The following is a 12,658-nucleotide window of genomic DNA, read 5'->3' on the forward strand; positions in this document are numbered from 1 at the left end:
TGTAAGGAAGCTCCAGGAAATAGAAGTATTTTACAGTATTTAAATAAATAAATAAATAAAAATGAATGTGATGTATTGTGTGTTATTAGGGGTGTTGCTTTTTACTTGTGTTTTTAAGTGAAAGATGCTCTGCTTTGTGGCCTGTCAACTTTAAGGGGTTTATTCAATAAAGTGCAATACTACCGATTTCGGCATTACCACACAAACTCTTGCTCAAATCAGTGGAGGTTTCTGGCACAATCGCACTTTAACTACTGTTACAAAATCTGCACACCGTGACATATTGTGTAATGGTAACAAAATGGTCTGTGCACACCCATAAACTAGCCTCAACCCATATTACATCTACTGGTGCTATATAGTACATGAATCACATCTGATTTAAATTTCCTGTTGTCTCTTAGGACATTGAAACGTCTACAACAAAGAAATCCAGCAGAAAACATGAACAGGTCAGTCTATGGAAATATTTCAAGGAAATGAAAAATTGGTAAATTACAAAAGTATTTTGCCCCCACTAATATTCCCGATATGCATGCACATGGTAATGTAGGTGGGTAAGATGTACACATTTGTGTTAATGTGTGGAGACTCTGGGGGGGTTATTTCCTAAAGTCTCCTGGCTGCAATACTGGGGCAAAGTCTGTGTGAAAGAATTGCATCAGATCAAAGCAAAAACTCCAATGGCTATCAACCGGATTCCTTTTCTTTGATGAATATGGCTGTTTTTTGCACTGGTTTTGCAGCCGGAAAACAAAAACTTTAGTAAATTATACCCCTCCTGTGTGTTCAGTTACAAAATAAAATAATTCGAGGGCAACTCCAAAAAGCAATACATTGTGAGCCACTGTATTGCCACAAATGCTTTAGAAACTTCTGTTCCTTTCATTCTGCTATATGTAAAATATGCTCTTGAAATATTAGCCCTGTTTACAAATGAAACAATTAAAATATTTTTCTTTTGTACAGGTTGGAGGCAATACAGAAAACAAGACCCTTTTAACAAACAAAAGTGAAAATAAGGCGTTTGATGGGTTCAGAGACATTGATTTGTAATGATATTTATAACCTGCTTTACTTGGGTTTTCTTGGAATGCACATTCTCTATATTCCTACAGAACTGTATGTGATATTTGGCTCATCTTTTCAGTGTCTTAAAACTATTCTTCACATGCATTTTCATGAATGCATTACTTCCATGTATATTTACACTTGCTATTCATACATTATGTACTGGATAAAAAAAAATGTTATCGTCATTTCTTGTGTTGCATTGTAGATTATCAGTTCCACAAACTAACCTTTTTAGATTTTCTGAATTGTTTCTAAAAATGTGTGAATTAATACATTAAGATCAGTTGTGCTAAAGAATATAATCCAACCTCAAGTGGAAATGCAGAATACACTACCATAACCAAATATTAAAACCATTGGTTTTATTGGTAAGGTATTTATTACACAATGTAAATTGTAACTGTTGAATATAAATGTAAAGATTGTCCCTTTTTTGTACATATTAAAATGCATATGTCTACTTGTGATATTATTATGACAATTACTACTTTCATTGATAAGCAATCACATACATTTTTATTCAAGTGCCCTGTTAATCACCAGTCGTGCTTAGTCTCTGCAACAACAAAAAACTTTGCTTTTCATCAAACCCCTGCAGGGATAATAAACAAATATATACATAACAAAATATAGAAGTCAAAACATAAGTATGTGTAATCCAACAGGGAAAGTGTGTAGATTTTAAACAGTTGTTACATTTGGCGACACCAAAAAATACCTATAAGAGCAAAATCATTTAAAGGACATTAACAATGCAAATGACCCTTCCATCTTCTATTAGTCACCTGCTCCAGAAAGAGGAAAATAAATACATAGGTTCTGTATAGGATTATGCATGTAACCACTTACCTCAAATAAGAGTCAATTATTTTAATCTCCATGAAATCCTTGGAGATGCATTATAAAAACACTGACATAGATGCTATTATAGATACATGGAGAGAGAATTAAACTTTTGAGCAGCAGTAAGTAAAAAAAAAAAAAAATCAAGATTGCATGAACCTAAACATTTAATTGTATTAAAAGTGTAACCCATGTTCCCCCCCCCCCCCCCCCCGGTCGCAGACTGGACCTCTAGGGTGTAGTGAGGGCTGGCTACATGCATATTGGTGGTGCATACCTGTGAGGAACAGGGGGCCTGAGTCTCCCGCGATGGTATGGGGACAACAGGGACAGGCTTCTGGGGTATATGCCTCCATCTTCTCTAGCAACAGTGCAGCGCCTCCATCTCTATAAGCCCCAGGGATATGGGGTGGAACCCTTACAGAGAATTCCCACTCAGGGAAGAGAGATTCCAGTCTCAGTCTTTGATAAAAGCAGCAATGTCTCTTTATTCTTTCTGTACCAGCACACAGCAGGTTGTATACAGCAGTTCATGCACAGCAGTGCTTTCCAATGTACACAGGGTCTTTTCCTCCTCTCCTCCAGGCTGTACCCCTGCAGGATGGGCTGTATGAGGGCTTCAATACCCCCTTGCACCCACCCCAAGGATATATCCTCTGGGTGAGGCTAGATCTCTCCCCTCACCCCCTGAGCAGGGTGAGGGGCATTGGTCCACCACTTCTAGTTCTATCCGCTCTACTCAGGGTGGGCCTGAGTATCTCTTCCAATCATAGTTATCACTCTAAGCATGGCTTCTCAGATCGGACACTCCAGCACTACTAGGTCTTACTCCAATTCAGATCAGAACTTCCCTCCTCAGCTCCCAGGACAGAACAGACCGTCTCTTACAGGAACAGGCAGACTAAGTTTAGACAGCCCCACCCCTCATGATGTCAGCAGGACCTCCCCTCTGTCTCAGGCCTGCACACAGAGTCAGGGGCCTGCCTCCATCAAGCCAGGCAGAGCTTAAAGCGGGGGAAAAACCCATGATAACTACTGGCAGCCTGCTCTTTTAGGACTTACACCAGTAGGAGAAAGATATATAGCCCCCATTTCTTACCGGGGCTACACTCTCCCTCAGGTGGAATCCAATGCTCCCCACTTGGACCTAACGTTAGCAGCTCCATCCTGCGGTGAACAAGTCTGGGAAACAAACACAGTTCATATGGTTAGTGTGCATAACTCAGACCATCCACACAGATGGTGAAATAACAATACAGAGGTACCTCCCAACGTGGAGAACCTAACTTAATGTCTTGGGTAAGGCTTCCTTACCTCCCGCCCATTGGGGTCTGTTATAGTTACAGAGTATGGCTGTACCGACCCAGACTCCGGCCGATAAGTCACACAGTGCTTGTAAATACATCTCCCAACACTCCAGGCCCGGGCTACCTCACTGATTTTGTCTTCATTCTGGTAACCGGCTCTACCAAACTTGGTACGCAAGTATTCTTGCACGGCCTCTCTGAGCCAACTATCTCGGTGCTCCTCTATCTCACTCATGATGGGTTCAGGCACGTAAGGGAACTCGTACCCATGTGACTGCCTATATCTGGCTACTATGGCCCTGTCTGCTCAGCTCAACTTGGGAAGCTTCCTGTGGCCCGCCTTGCTTGGCAGTACCCAAAACTCTGGTTCTACTGGCGCAATGTCATCATACAAAATGCTAGGCCGCTTAGGACGGATGCTCTTCTGCTCTATCTCCTGAAACCTGTGTTCTAACTCATCCCCCACCTCCTGGGGAGTATAGGCACCTACCGCCCACCAATGGTCTACTATGTTGCTCCTAATTAACAAGAACCTGGTACGGTCCATACCTTTGTGGTACCCAGTGAACAGGGGTGCCCACCACTTGTCACGGTGCTCGTACTATGCACTAGAGGTACCTGTCTCTGACTCCGCTTGGGATGACACACCGGATGTGACCGCCTCTGTAGAGCACGAGCAACTGCGTCTACCCTTTGCGTTAATGTAGTTGGTAGGATTCATTTTGTGGACCACTGTACTCACAGGCCCTGCCTCTACAGTAGTATGGGACTCTTGGGTCCTCCCTCTAGACACAGGAGAAAAAGGTACAGGGTTAGGCACACGTATCAGAGTATCATATGGTACTTCCCCATCAGATCCCTCATCACTTAGTTCCCAATCCCTCAAATCCTTGGAGTACTTGGGGTTCTTACTTAACTTATCCCCGCTGGATCCCGGTGTCATGACTCGTGACTGGGCAGGGGCAGTGGCCAGGGCAAGGGCGCTAGATGCTGCGGCTGGGGCAATGTCCAAATCAATGTCCAGCAAGCGGGTGATACCGCGATCGCTTGGCCCTTTCTTGCTTGCTCTCTCCGCTGGGCTCCGTGTTCCTCGGGAAAGGCCTTGGCTTCTCAGGGTGGCCATTGCAGCGGCCATAGCTGCTCTCCGTGGGGAGAACAGCGCTCCTGGGCCTCTTTTCCAGTCGGACCCGGAAGTGACGTCATCATGGCCGCCCGCGGAATCCCCATCCACTCCGTGGTCACGCACCGGAAGTGCGTCGAGGCCCGGAAGGGGCGGTGGTGGATCATCCGGTCTGCGGACGGGTAAGTAGGCCGCAAGCCTCTCCTTCTCGTTCTCTGCAGGGTCTTTCATCGCCTGGCGGGAGTAAGGGGGTGCTGGAGTCTCCTTACCGCTCCGCTGATGGCTGATGACCTCTGGTTCCTCCGGAGCCGTCTCGGATCCCGTCTCCGCCACACTGGGAGTCACCACGGCCGTGGGACTTCTACGGGCCTATGGCTGCACCAGCGCTCGCCGTCGGGAGGTGTCCGGACTCGTCTGCTCCCTCTCTCCGGTAAGTGGACCGTCATCTTTATTACAGCTGGGGTGGTTCGCCGGTAGGTGCATCACCACCGACGAAACGCCATCATCTTCCTCCGAAGACGACTTGGTCTGATCCTTCGCTAGGGAGTCACCTGGGTCTTTTGCGGCCCCGCCAGTGGGTAGTGGTATGAAACGGGCCCGCTCTGGTACCTCCACTGCAGTCGCGCTCTTCTCCGCCGGAGTTTCTCTCGGCTCGATAGTCGGCTGGGCCTGGGTTCCCACTTCAGCGGTGTTGCAGGGAACTAGGGCAGCCTCGTCTGTGATCTCCGCCACCTCCGTTAGGGTTCCCGGAGAGGCACCCCGAGGGGTCTTTAGCATGGGCCACGGTTCGTTAGGCCATAGGTAGTACGTGCCACATTGAGGGCATCGTGCTTTGGTGCTTGCGGCCGGTCCGGGTGTCCTGCAGTGTACACACAGGCACCGGAGATACTCTCGGCCATCGATCTCCACCACCAGGTAGCCTCCTGGGAGTTGGAAAACTGTCGTGCTCGGTTCAGACATGGTTTGCTCAGGGGTGGATCAGTTCAATGTTTCAGCTCCTTGCTCTCTGAATGCCAGACAGAAGTGAAGTTCCTCGCTCTCAATTCCTGTCCCTCCCTTCGCTGGGGAGGACGCTCCTGATTGGCTCTCCTTGTGCCCCCTCTCTCTGGTGGAAACAAGAGGAGGGGCACTCCTTCTCTCAGTGTGACGTGGCTTGTCTGTCGGCCAGTCACAGCACAGGTGGGTGGGCTTTCGCGCCACTCCTTTTGCAGGGGATCTGGGTTTGGCGCCAAACCCCTGCACATCTCCCGCCATATTTCCCTAACAGTCTCTTTGCACACTTCACGTGCGCGATCCAGGATTGGCGGGAGTCGCCATTTTATTTCGGCTGCTAACTGCTGGGCCGTGGATGGCGCTGCGGTCGCCATTTTTAACTCTTTCATGCTCCGCGGAGCACATGTAGTAACGGCCGCCATCTTTGATGAGCCCTCCAAATGTATAATTGCGCTATTCTCAATGTCTAGTGCATTGCTCGGTCCTAGACACTGACTGCTCTCTGACTGCTTTCTGAACGCTCTCTGCATGCTCTTTCTGACTGTTTGCCCACTGATATGATGTGGCATACCCCAGGCTAGGCAGAACTCTCTCTCTGTGCACCGCACTCGCTGACGGTTCCTACAAGTACTCTGTGGTGTGTTTTATGTGGGTGCTGGCTAGTGTACACGGGCATCTCCCTAAGGTACAGGCATCTCCTCCTTTTGGCCACTCATAGTGCAGGCCCTGGGCCATGGTCCCTGGACAAGTTAACTCTAGCTGTCCTAGTCCCCCACAGTTGCCTCACACTATCTGCCTCAAGGGACTAGGACAGCTATAGCTCCACACCCATCTTACATCATCCTCTTAGGGCACCCAGGCTCCCCTGACTACCCCTGGTATTACATGCCCTACTCTCTCTAGTACTTGCACGGAAGATGCAATTCACTCTTCCTGCTCTGCTTCGCTGAAAGTCTGTCCTGTTCTGGATCTCAGCAGCTCGCCTCCAAATGTAACCCATGTTCCCCTCCCTCCCCCCCCCCCGGTCACAGACTGGACCTCTAGAGTGTAGTGAGGGCTGGCTACATGCATATTGGTGGTGCATACCTGTGAGGAACAGGAGGGCCTGAGTCTCCCGCGATGGTATGGGGACAACAGTGACAGGTTTCTGGGGTATATGCCTCCATCTTCTCTAGCAACGGTGCAGCGCCTCCATCTCTATAAGCCCCAGGGATATGGGGTGGAACCCTTACAGAGAATTCCCACTCAGGGAAGAAAGATTCCAGTCTCAGTCTTTGATAAAAGCAGCAATGTCTCTTTATTCTTTCTGTACCAGCACACAGCAGGTTGTATACAGCAGTTCATGCACAGTAGTGCTTTCCAATGTACACAGGGTCTTTTCCTCCTCTCCTCTAGGCTGTACCCCTGCAGGATGGGCAGTATGAGGGCTTCAATACCCCCTTGCACCCACCCCAAGGGTATATCCTCTGGGTGAGGCTAGATCTCCCCCCTCACCCCCTGAGCAGGGTGAGGGGCATTGGTCCACCACTTCTAGTTCTATCCGCTCTACTCAGGGTGGGCCTGAGTATCTCTTCCAATCATAGTTATCACTCTAAGCATGGCTTCTCAGATCGGACACTCCAGCACTACTAGGTCTTACTCCAATTCAGACCAGAACTTCACTCCTCAGCTCCCAGGACAGAACAGACCGTCTCTTACAGGAACAGGCAGACTAAGTTTAGACAGCCCCACCCCTCATGATGTCAGCAGGACCTCCCCTCTGTCTCAGGCCTGCACACAGAGTCAGGGGCCTGCCTCCATCAAGCAGAGCTTGAAGCGGGGGAAAAACCCATGATAACTACTGGCAGCCTGCTCTTAACAGGACTTACACCAGTAGGAGAAAGATATATAGCCCCCATTTCTTACTGGGGCTACACAAGCAAAAAATAGAGTTTTTTGTGTAGTGATATATACTCTCAAAAAAAAGGTACACAAATCTACAAATAACTTTTGGAAGAAAAGAAAAAAAAATCACAAAAATCAAAATGTTAGCTGGGCCAACATTTTTCTTATCACTACCATATATAAACTTTTGAAACAGAATCATGTGCTTAAAAAAAAAAAAAAAAAAAAGTTGATCCAAACAATGTTATACTACAAGATGTACTATTAATTAAAAGGAGACAAAACGTGTCCACGTGTTTGTGTGTATATATATATGTGTGTGTAAATGTCGGATTTACAAAAAAAGTCAGATGTGAATGGCTAGTTTCCTGCACCCTTTATCCAGTGTCTGGATGCCCCCGCTACACAATATCCCAGCTGGGATCTTACCTGATCCGCAGTCCCTCTATGTCCAGGTACCCTCATTCCCGCAATGTTATATGTTGGAGGGGAGGTGTTCTCTACCTGTCTTCTGGGTTAGGGGGGGATTCCTATGCCTCCCGTCTGAAGCTTGAGAGTCAGATCTGGAAGAAAGCAGTATAGGTTATTTCGGTGTAGGTATAGGGCAGTTAAAATATACAGGGTAAATAAGATATCCAGATACAGAGAGGAGGGAGGGGAGACAGAGACAGAGAGAGGAGGGAGGGGAGAGAGAGGATGGAGGGGAGAGAGAGGAGGGAGGGGAGACTGACTGGGGGGTGGGTGACTGACTGACTGGGGGGGGGTGACTGACTGGGGAGGGGTGGGTGACTGACTGGGGGGGGTGACTGACTGGGGGGGGTGACTGACTGACTGTGGGGGGGTGACTGACTGGGGGGGGGGGTGACTGGGTGGGTGACTGCCTGGGGAGGGGTGGGTGACTGACTGGGGGGGGGTGACTGACTGACTGGGGGGGGTGACTGACTGACTGTGGGGGGGTGACTGACTGACTGGGGGGGGTGACTGACTGGGGAGGGGGGGTGACTGAATGGGGTGGGGGGGTGACTGACTGACGGGGGGTGACTAACTGACGGGGGGTGACTAACTGACTGGGGGGCGTGACTGTCTGGGGGCGCGACTGACTGACTGACTGGGGGGGGCAACTGACTGGAGGGGGGCACTGACTGATTGGGGGAGGGGCGACTGACTGGGGGGGGCGACTGATTGGGGGAGGGGCAACTGACTGGGGGGGGGCGACTGGCTAACGGGGGGGAGGGCGACTAGCTGACTGGGGGGGGCGACTAGCTGACTGGGGGGGGCGACTGGCTGACTGGGGGGGGGCAACTGGCTGACTGGGGGGGCGACTGGCTGACGGGGGGGTGACTGGCTGACTGGGGGGGTGACTGGGTGGGGAGGAGGTGACCGACTGTGTTACTGGGTGGGGAGGGGGTGACTGATTGGGGGGTACCTCTTGTGTCCTACGCACACGCACACACACACACAACTGTCTGTCTCACTGTAGAGGGAGAAAGGGGGTGGCCCGGTATTAAAGGGGTTGCACCCCTTATGGCCATCCCCTGACCTCACCAGAGAGACAAGGGGTTAACTGGACTGCGGTCCAGGGATGAGGTTTGCACCTTGTAATACCTTGAAAATGTATGTTCCCCTGTTCCCATGTTTTCATTATAAGCATGTATTTTAATGTTTTAAAGTGCATTTCTGTAGCTCCAGTTCTGGAGGTCGCAGAGAGTTCATATTTGGCCAATATGTAGAGTCACTGTAGGCATTAAAAACTGGCAAAGGTCGACCCACTGAGCCCACCAGAATGGAACTTATTAATATGTGTAGATATTAAAGTGTATATGTATTTTATTTTGGATCTGTTCTGAAAATGCAGACGCCATTTGCTAGGCTAATAGGTCATGAAGGGCAGACGGCTGAGTAGCCTAAGCACGGTGATCAAAAAGTAACTGCCTTGATTGTTACCCAATGTCTAGGGATTAAGTATTAGTCAATCAACAAACTCTGCCAGTCTAATTGTTACCTGAGGGCATGGGTTAGTCTGTTAGTCTGTGTCTCCACATTAGAGAGTGGATACAGATAATTGTTAACCAATAGGCTGTGTTCAATGTTAAGAATAGGGTTGCACAGGTATATAAACTGTGTCAACCCTACAGTTTTTAGTTGTGCTGGAGTTGTGCTTCTGATTTCATCTTGAATGTCACTGGACTGCTGGAGAATTGCTAGTGGATACTTCTCCATCCCCCAACCCTAAGTAAGTGTTATCTTCTTGCCTGTTAATTGTACTATATTGCTGTGTTCACCTTATTTAAGGAATAAATTATATTTTATTATATCTAAGCCTCGTTCAGTTCAACCCAGATATTTGGTGTTCATTATATCTTGTCATAAGCTACCGTGACAAGCTCTATAATTAACTAGTGGCAGCGGTGGGATTGAACTGGACCTGTGTTACAGTATACTGCGGGATACTGTAACATAGTAGGAACTTGATGGTAATTGCGAGTTCCTGGGACTAAAGATATTGAACACACAGTAGTGCAACAGTTAACACAAGTTGAAACACCACCTCACTGCTGCGACTGAACCATGAGCGAGGCTAAAGGCTCATCCAACATGTGGACCCGAGCTCAGCTGAAGGACAAGTGCCGTGAATATGGACTGCCCTATGAGAACCAGGAGGTCTCAGACATGGTTGACGCAATCGGTGACTATGAAGCCCGGCTTGCAGAGCCTCAGGATACGGCTCAGCTTGCCCTTTTACAGCCACCCAGAGATCAGGGAAGGAACCCAGTGCCGGGGCGGCGGAATCTCGGGGAGGGAACGAGTGCACCTCCCGGGAGCAGTGCAACAGGAGGGGTACTGGTTGCTGCGGCTACCAGTCCGTTCACCCCTGAAATGTTGGCACTAATTACTGCATGGGGAGACAGGGACACCGGAGGAGCGGCTGCAGTTTATCACTATGGCAGTGAACAGACCCGCTTATTGCCCCCCTGTCCAACCCAACACAGATGAACTCAAGCTGGACCAGCACAGTCTCACCAAGTTCGTGGAAGGTACTGATCAGATCGACAGTTTTTTAACGAACTTTGAGAGACAGTGTCGGCGGTACAAAGTGCTTCCCCAGCATAGGGTTGCACGTTTGGACCCCTTACTGTCCGGCTTGGCTAAGCAGACGATGATGGCGCTTCCAGATGAGTATGCTGATGACTATGAACACCTGAAAGAACTGTTATTGTTTCAGTATGGTTTTACCCCTGAAGCCTACCGGGGTAAATTCCGGCAGGAAGAGAGGCAGCCCCAGGAGTCCTATGTTACCTACGTGACCCGCATGGCTTTATACGGGATACGCTGGGTGGAGGGCTATGAGGCACGGACTTACCAACGCCTGCTGGACCTCATCTTTCAGGAGCAGCTCATGGAGCAGTGCCCGCCGGCGGTGAGGGCTTGGGTGTACGACAAGAAGCCCAAGACTTACCAGGAGGCGGCGAGGCTTGCAGATGACTATGTGGCCAGCCGAGCCCTGATGACCGCCAAAACAGTAGGTAAGGCGGCGGTGGCACCGGTCAGAAAGTCTGCCAATACCCCCCAATGGACTCAGAGGCCACCTGCGGGCAGTAGTCCACCGAAGGCGGGGGAGCTCCGGCACGAGCGCCGGTGCTGCAACCGCCCTGGTCACATCAGACCAGATTGCCCGGGACCCCTGCGTTCCAGCAGACCCCATCGGGGGCAACGCACCCCAGCTGCGAAGCCGGTAGCCCGCGTGCGGGTGGCTTCCACCAGACTCCGGACCGGTCCTGGAGACAACTCCCAGCAAGACGTCCCATGCCACACCTGTCCCGGTTTCATCGGTGCCTACAGCCAGGAGCGGAAGACATCTCAGCGCGGACCTGCAGCAGACGGACGTCCGGAGCAGACATCTCACCCCGGTCACAGTCAGTGACCGACAAGCAGTCGGCTTGCTGGATTCAGGAGCTGCAGTGACCCTGGTCCGACCTGATATGGTCCGGCCAGAGGAATTGATCCCAGGCCCTGGAATACAGATCACTGTGGCCGACGGAGAGCCACGTTTTCTGCAAGTGGCCAGAATCTTTTTGGATTGGGGGGAGGGCCAGGGTGTGCGGGAGGTGGGGTTTTTACCCGGTTTGGATGCCGATGTTCTTCTTGGCAACGATCTGGGACCGATGACCTGCACCTTTGACCGGGTACCCAAACCCGCTGCAGTGGCGGCGGTTACCCGGAGCCAGACAGCGGCCATGGCGGCGACGCCAGTCCCCCAGCTTTTGGGACCAACGTTAGCGGAGGGCGCGGAGGAGCCCGGGGAGGTAAGCCAGGATCAGTTGCAACCACAGACTGACTTACTGTTCCCTCTCACCCTTCCCCATTCCCCTGACAATGACATGACTGGGGGGTGGCCAGAATTAGGAGCCCAGTTTAGGGAGGCAGTGAAGACAGACCCTACCCTGGCCGGCGTGAGACTTCGGGCGTCCGAATCTCAGGCAGGGGAAGGCACTGAGCGCTGCCTATGGTATAAGGGACTCCTGTATAGAGAAGAAGGGAACCCAGGGATAGAGGAGGGATTGACCGGTAAGCGACAGCTAGTAGTGCCCCAGGGGTACCGACAGCAACTGTTACGGGTAGCTCACTCTATTCCATTAGCGGGACATCAGGGGGTCAACAGAATGCGAGCCCGGTTATTACAGCATTACTACTGGCCGGGGGCATCTCGAGATGTGGGCACTTTCTGCCGCTCTTGTGATGCCTGCCAGCGAGTGGGTAAGGCGGGCGACCGTGTGAAGGCACCCCTGAAACCCTTACCGATAATAGGGGAACCCTTCCAGAAAGTAGCGATGGATCTTGTAGGACCCCTTATGATTTTTAGCAGGCAGGGAAACACTGTGGAGCAGGTGGAGATAGGGGCACAGTTGAGTGCTAGGCAGAAGGGAGAAGCCAGGGACATGCTAGCTAAGTATGGGGCCCTCTTCACTGACATGCCAGGGACCACACATCTCACAAAACACCCAGTGCTCACAGGGGACCTGCGGCCTCTGCATAAGCACGCTTATAGAGTGTCAGCAGAGGTCAAGACCAGTATGGAGAGGGAGATAGAGGAGATGCTGACCATAGGGGTTATTACTCCGTACCAGAGTCCTTGGGCAAGCCCGGTAGTCCTAGTTCATAAGAAGGACAAGACCACCCGGTTTTGTATGGACTACCGCTTGCTCAATGCTGGGACGGTGTCAGATGCCTACCCCATGCCCCGCATGGATGAGTTACTAGATGAACTCGCGGGGGCAAAGTATCTGACCACTATGGATTTGAGCAAAGGCTATTGGCAAATCCCTCTGACCCTGGAGGCTAGGGAGAAGTCAGCATTCATCAATCCAAGTGGCCTCTATGAGTTTTTGGTGATGCCATTTGGGATGAAGAATACCCCGGCTACCTTCCAACGCCTGGT

The 12,658-nt window shown here is 50.6% G+C and overlaps 1 protein-coding gene across 5 annotated transcripts in view; it reads left to right on the plus strand.

The window, feature by feature from the left end:
• SNX31 (sorting nexin 31) overlaps positions 1-1,534 on the plus strand; it is a 42,762-nt gene extending 41,228 nt beyond the window's left edge. For all 5 annotated transcript variants that reach the window (XM_075582598.1, XM_075582606.1, XM_075582592.1 and 2 more), the window contains 2 exons: positions 405-452; positions 970-1,534. In XM_075582598.1, coding sequence (XP_075438713.1) covers positions 405-452; positions 970-1,056 — 135 coding nt within the window. In that variant the 3' untranslated portion in view covers positions 1,057-1,534. The remainder of the gene's footprint in view (positions 1-404; positions 453-969) is intronic.
• Positions 1,535-12,658: the final 11,124 nt, after the last annotated feature.

Source organism: Ascaphus truei, chromosome 2, assembly GCF_040206685.1.
Source record: "Ascaphus truei isolate aAscTru1 chromosome 2, aAscTru1.hap1, whole genome shotgun sequence".
Taxonomy (NCBI): domain Eukaryota; kingdom Metazoa; phylum Chordata; class Amphibia; order Anura; family Ascaphidae; genus Ascaphus; species Ascaphus truei.